At 37.8% G+C, this 6,337-nt stretch overlaps 1 protein-coding gene across 1 annotated transcript in view; it reads left to right on the top strand.

Annotated features, from left to right (window-relative positions):
• The first annotated feature begins 1,137 nt into the window (after window positions 1–1,137).
• Window positions 1,138–6,337, top strand: part of zbbx (zinc finger, B-box domain containing) — a 72,508-nt gene continuing 67,308 nt past the window's right edge. The window contains exons 1-2 of the mRNA XM_085371378.1: window positions 1,138–1,202; window positions 1,689–1,802. Coding sequence (XP_085227504.1) covers window positions 1,138–1,202; window positions 1,689–1,802 — 179 coding nt within the window. The remainder of the gene's footprint in view (window positions 1,203–1,688; window positions 1,803–6,337) is intronic.

Genomic DNA, 6,337 nt, shown 5'->3' with positions numbered 1-6,337 from the left:
TTAACGTTAATTAATTTTGTCTGTCCGTGAACATATGTCATTGGTTTGTGGCAGATGTGGGATTCACTGAATACACTCCATACTCTGGAGGCAAATTGGATCATTGTGCTGGTGTGTCCTCAGTGGGCGTTTGATTTAACTCAGCTTCGTTATAGCTCCTTGCAGTTGCTCCCTTATTTACAAGAGGTCACTGCATGTTTTATCCATTCACATATCCATGCTTTTCCACTTATCCGGCTCAGGATTACAGGAGTAGGGGCTGGACCCTATCCCAGCTGTTAAAGAGTGAGAGGGAGGGTACACCCTAGACAGGTCGCCAGCCTGTCGCAGAACTAACACAGAGAGACAGACAACCATTCACACTCACATACATATTGACGCCTATGGTCAATTTAGAATCACCAGTTAACCTAACCCCACTAACTGCAGCCACAGTGAGGCAACAGTGCTAACCACTGTACATGTTTTATGTGGCAGATCTTTACACCCGATGTCCTTCCTGATGCAACCCTGAAGGGATTTGTGTCTCCTCCTGGCATTGAATCTTTTACAAATTTGCTTCAAGTGAAAAAGCAAAAAAAAAAACCCCCCAAAAACCCAAATCCCCAAAAACCATCTGTTCTGGGATTGGTGTGTTTGTGGCTTTTCATCAATGTTCTAATTTTACCCTATGGATATACGATTATGTTTTTAAAATTGCCTGTGAAATGTCAGTGTTTTCGCTAAGAGACTACCCACCTTGAACAAAATGGCTCGTCTAATGTTACTTTTTCTACCTACTGAGTTTCTAGCAGGTGTGGCTGTATTGCTTTTATCAAACCTGCCTTATCGGCTAATTTTCTTAGTCGTCTTTTACTGCCCCCAAACCATTTATCATCCATTTAGATCCGTCAGATGCAATTTAAATATACGTGATTGCTTGTTTTAACTTCCTATTCTTCTGGGCAAATGCATCCCTGCTATTTTGCTCGTTCCACCGTGGCAGTATTCATTTATGGCTGTGTGTGATTTAACTTGGGCCCTGCATGAGATCCAGTTTTATGCCATTACTGTGGGTTTTTATTGCAGCAGAGACTCTTTGTAAAAAGCACAGCGAAAGACTGGAGAAGAATACCTGAGCCACCAGAAAGAAGAGCCATGAATTTAAATGACTTTGTGGTGCTTCCTAACAACAAGGCCAAATCTGTCAAGCTCAATGCCAGGTAAGATGAGATAAGATCAATGATGTGATTTAAGGCATTCGGTAGAAGCCCATTATTGTTCCTTGGCTCCCATCCTATTTTCATCTGTAACCATTCAAATTCTATCCAGAGAATCGCTATTTCACAAAATGGACTTTCAAGCAAGGTAACTGTTGTGAGGTGGTGCCTGTGTTTCTTGGTAGACTCTATTCTTTTTTTTTTTTGCTCTGTTTTTTACTAATATTGCTCAATACTCCTACTCTAGTTTCTCATTTGCCAACCGGTAATTGAATAAATTACTTGAATAAATTAATGCCTGACTTGGTGATGCCCTGATCCAGTAACTAATTGATTGCATGTATTGATTATTCAGAGATCTGCTAGTGGTGAAAATAAATTGAAGTTATTGATGAAAGCCTTGCTCTCCAATCTGACGGAGGAGGCCCTTTGTATGATTGATTGTTGTTAATTGATTGCTTATATGTGGGTGTGTTTGTGTTAACATAGGAACTTGCAAGAATTGCAAATGGAGACCACGACTCTGGCCAGTGAGAGCAGGGAGATAGAGGAGAAACTGCAACGGCTAAAAGACAGCATCAGTAAAGAGAAGGCGGAAAGAGGGTGAGTATTAATGTTACAGTCTGTATCCTAGAAGAGCAGTGATTTGGAGAAATCGAAAAGTGAAAATGCAAGTGAGACGCCAGGGAAAACACAGGAGAGGTCGAGAGAGGGGGACGGAAGATAGTGTAGTGAATAAGCATGAGCTGTAGCACAAAACACAGAAGAGGGAATTTTGTTTTCCTGAATCAAGTTTCAGCTTACTGAAGAGAGACTTCTCCTTATGTTGTCTGTGGAGTATTTTCTTTACTTGACATAGGGTTTTTTCTGGGTGTTTTCAGCTGTTTAGATAAAGGTGAATAAATAAATAAATAACTATGGGAAACCACATGAACAACCTTCATTCATCATCCCATTTAGCAATTTAACACATTATTGTAACAAGTACTACGGCAGCCTGGTTCCATTCACATTTAGTCTTGAAAAGTCCATATTATTAGGTACAAATATGGCCCACACTATTACGAATGTTGCAGAAGTAGTTGAGACTCGTAAAACTAGATAATGGTTTACAGTTTGGAATTGGAATGGGAATGCCACCCAGTGTGGTTTTCTGCAGCTGTATCCCATCTGCTTCAAGGTCCTATGTGTTATGTGTTCAGAGATGCTGTTCCGCATACTTTAGTTGTAACAAGTGGTTATTTGAGTTCATCCCATCAGATCAAAGCAGTCTAGTCATTCTGCTTGGACCTCTGACATCAACAAGGAATTTTTTCCCAGCGAACTGCTGCCAATTGGATATTTTCTCTTTTTTTGGACAATTCTTTGTAAACCCCGAAAATGGATGTGTGGGAAAATCCCAGTTACTTAAAGCATCTCTTTTCCTCATTCTCATGCTCAGTTTGAACTTCAACAGGTTGTCTTGACCATATCTACATGCTTAAATGATTAGATTGCATTATTTGCATTAACAAGTAGTTCAAAAGGTATACATAAAAAAAGAGGACTGAGTATTTTTCACATGCTATTATTTACTCATATAACTGAAAATATATTTTTTCTTTTCTTTCTAACAAAGTGACCAGTAGTACAACGAAACCTTGAGTAAAACACAGACAAAACATCAATAAAATCTCCTGTCAGCTATGTGGATGTGAAACAGCTATATATCAAAGATGGTGCTAAATTTATTTGGCGAAATAGCTTTCAGTACATAACTTAGGTGTATGTACTGAAAATGTTAGATGAGTTTGAATCTCAGTGACCTTGACCTAAAGCTTTTGGAATTGACACCATAGGTGTATCCACTAGTAGGCTGAGGGGTAGCACTGGTGGATGCCAGTATTTTATTTTTGGGATAGCAACTTTCTTAACTTATATTGGGTAAGATTTACAGAGTCAGGATGAGGGCACAAAGGGAATGCAGAGATTAGATAGTGAAATGGTTGGAGCATATGTGAAAAATGCACCAGTTCAACTCGACTGCATGTCATTCCCCTGCACTTTTTCCCACACTTGCTGTCTATCTCCACTGCCACTATGCAATAAAAGCAAAAGTGTAAAAATGTCAAAATGTCACAAGAAAGCATCCTGAAAAAATGGAAGAGGGAAACTAGAAAAAGGGGAATAAATATAGCAACTTCGTAGACACAGCACGTGACTAATGGAGAGACATGAGGTAGTGCAAGAGGCAGAGAAGTTGCAGCAGCTGTAAAAGAGCAGGCAACACAGAAAGTAGAGACACTGAGTAATAGAGACAGATAGAGGTAGACACCAAATGAGAGAGTGGGAGGTCTGCGACTTCTCTAACTATAAAGGTCAAGAAAAGGTTGCTATGGAAGGAATAAAGAAGCAGTCAGGGAACTGAAAAAGCCAGTCATAGATGAAGTTAGCTCATGCCCATGCAAAAGGTCAGTGGAGCAACCTTTGCTGGTTCACATTCCCGACATCAGAGAGACGATGTACAAGACATAAGAATGAGCAACAGTAAAATGAAGGAGAAAAAAATACAGTGGGAACATTTTTGATGTTAAAATTAGCTTTGAAAGAGATAAATCACTGGCCATTAGCCCCATTTATATTTTCGCCTTACTTTGATTATAATCAAAGTCCTGATGTTGTCTGTCCTTGATGGATTTATCTTGATGGGATGTTGTTGAACCCATTATTTATGTAATATTTTTAGTTAGGTCTATATTTGTTTCCACCATGTCATTAACTGTCACAACTACTTAGATTAACTGAAAGTGGATATAGAGAGTCACTGGCAGCATATACGCTATTTGCACCCTTTCATTTCTTTCTATAAATAAGTTTCTTATATTCTTATTTAATTTTAATTGGACAGGGCAGTGAGAAAGTGGTAACAGTGAAAAAGAACTTTAGTGTCTCTGAAAATCACTCTTTAAAGAGATGGAAGCAGCTGCCTGCTAGTCAGAAATGCTAAGTTATTATCTGTCATGTTAAAAGAAAAAAAAAAGAGCTCCAAAATATCAGGTTTATATAGATGATAATTAAATATATTTTGTTTGAGGTTTTTTGTTTATAGGGTTTAATTTTCAGTATTGGTTTACCAAAGTCACAGTCTCTCTTAAAAATGAGATGTAAGTGTACAGTTGTATTCCCATCGAAGGCAACTCAGATCTCGCTAGACACAGGAAATCACAATTTTTGGCTAAAAAGTCTTCCAACAAAGAAAGAGATAAAAGCAGAGTCAACATTGGTCTGGGCTTTTAAGATCGAGAGCCCTGTGAGCTGCTAAAAGGCTTCAGTTTGACTATTTTTGTTTTGCTTCACTTTGTTTTGGTGTGAGATTCTTCTCTAGTGCAACATCCATTGGTTCTGAATGTTGCATAATACCTTTAAACATTTAAAACCTAAATATTCTAGATTTTTTATTTACCAAAAATCCAGCTGAGTTTGGTTATAATGTTATTCATGTGTTCTTGACAACGAGACCTTTTTAGTCACACAAACACCTTTAAATTATATATACTGTACATACCTGGCTCATTATTGTGAGCCATTCCTACTTTTATGAACAGAAAATTAATTTATAGCCTGAAAACAAACACTGGATATTAATGAGATGTTCATTAATACCTCTCAGTTGTGTTACCTATGTATAGTTATGGAGAACCGTGTAATATTATTAGTATATTATACAGCTCAGGGAAAGCCCTAGTGAGAGCAAAATATGGATTTTATGCACTGAATCCTTTAAATAATATCCACTCAAAAACTATACACACACACACACATGTGAAAATACACTTAAAAAGCAGCAGAGCTAATTACACTATCAGTGATTAAGAGTATGGCGAGAGGCACTCATTTCTCATGATGGATTGCTATTGGTTTGATTCATACATCACCACCTGGAAGTGCAACGTGTTTATCGCTTCAGGAAAGGTGTTGCATGGTTGTTTTTTTTTGTTTTTTTTTTTCTTACTGGAAGTCTAGGTCTAATTAAGAAGCTATCAGTATGGGAAGAGGGCCCTCTTGCCCAGGCTTTTCAAATGATAAGCACATAAACACAGTGTTTTCTGTCAGGCTGAAATACTGCAACATTTACCACTCCACCAGCCCTAGGATACAACAAGATGTGCGAGCGTCAGCTTGTGTGTGTTTCTGATACCTGGCCGGCTATAAATAATGTTATTCATGTGTTTCAACACTGTGGATTACAGACTTTCTTTTATCCCTTTCTTTTTTCTTGGTTTTTTTTGTACTTTCTGGTTTGTGTTCCTTAATCAGACACACAACTGTGCCACAAAAATTCTGTTCAAGCTCTGTGCTTCTGACATATTACAGCATACTCTATAAGTAAGTTCAGAAAGATTTTTGATTTGTGTGTGAGCAAGCTGTAAAAAAGTACATGAAGTAAGAGGTTGTTTATTGTATGGGGAATAGTGTGAAGGTAGGAGAGCAACTGCTTGCCTAACTATAGTGTGAAAATGAATAGTTTATTCTGGGTGTCTTTGTTTAGAGGTATCTCATGATCTCTTTAAAAAACATAATATTCAGACATATTTTCTAATTTTAATTTAGATCGGAAGTAGTTAATTTTCAGAAAGACCACTGATGATTAGCAATTATTTGCAATGTGTTGTCCTTGTGCAGGGGTTCCATTAAGCAGTTTTCTCTGTGCTGACTCCTGTTGTTAGAGTAAAACACCTTTGTTCTGATCACCTTTGGCTTTTGTATACTGGAAACGATGGGAAGCAAGAACTCTGCCACTTAGGATCAGTTAGAAAGTTAATTTTCTTACCATATATTGGTCACAGAACCCAGGTTCCTTGATGCACTGTATAAGGTTGTCATGATACTAGCATTTCAAACTCAATAACGATACCTAAGAAAAGGCTTAATACCATTTTGATACTATGGAGAAAAAAAGTAGTAATAAAATAAAATAAAAGAAATATAAATCCTGGCCCATGTAAATGTATTCACCTACAGGTCTGTTTGTTTTCTGTGCTTCTCATGACTTGGCACCATATTTCATTGCTGATCAAACAGAGTTAGTAAGGTAGACTCCCACTGTTTCTGTCCTGTGGCTGGTAGACTTTTCTGAGCTTCAGTCTGGGTTATAAGAG

The sequence above is a fragment of the Diplotaxodon limnothrissa genome, linkage group LG14, assembly GCF_057381915.1.
Source record: "Diplotaxodon limnothrissa isolate DT_005_m linkage group LG14, D_limnothrissa_male_GT1.1, whole genome shotgun sequence".
NCBI lineage: Eukaryota > Metazoa > Chordata > Actinopteri > Cichliformes > Cichlidae > Diplotaxodon > Diplotaxodon limnothrissa.
Note: the sequence above shows the minus strand (reverse complement) of the source record. Positions and strands in the feature narration are given on the sequence as shown.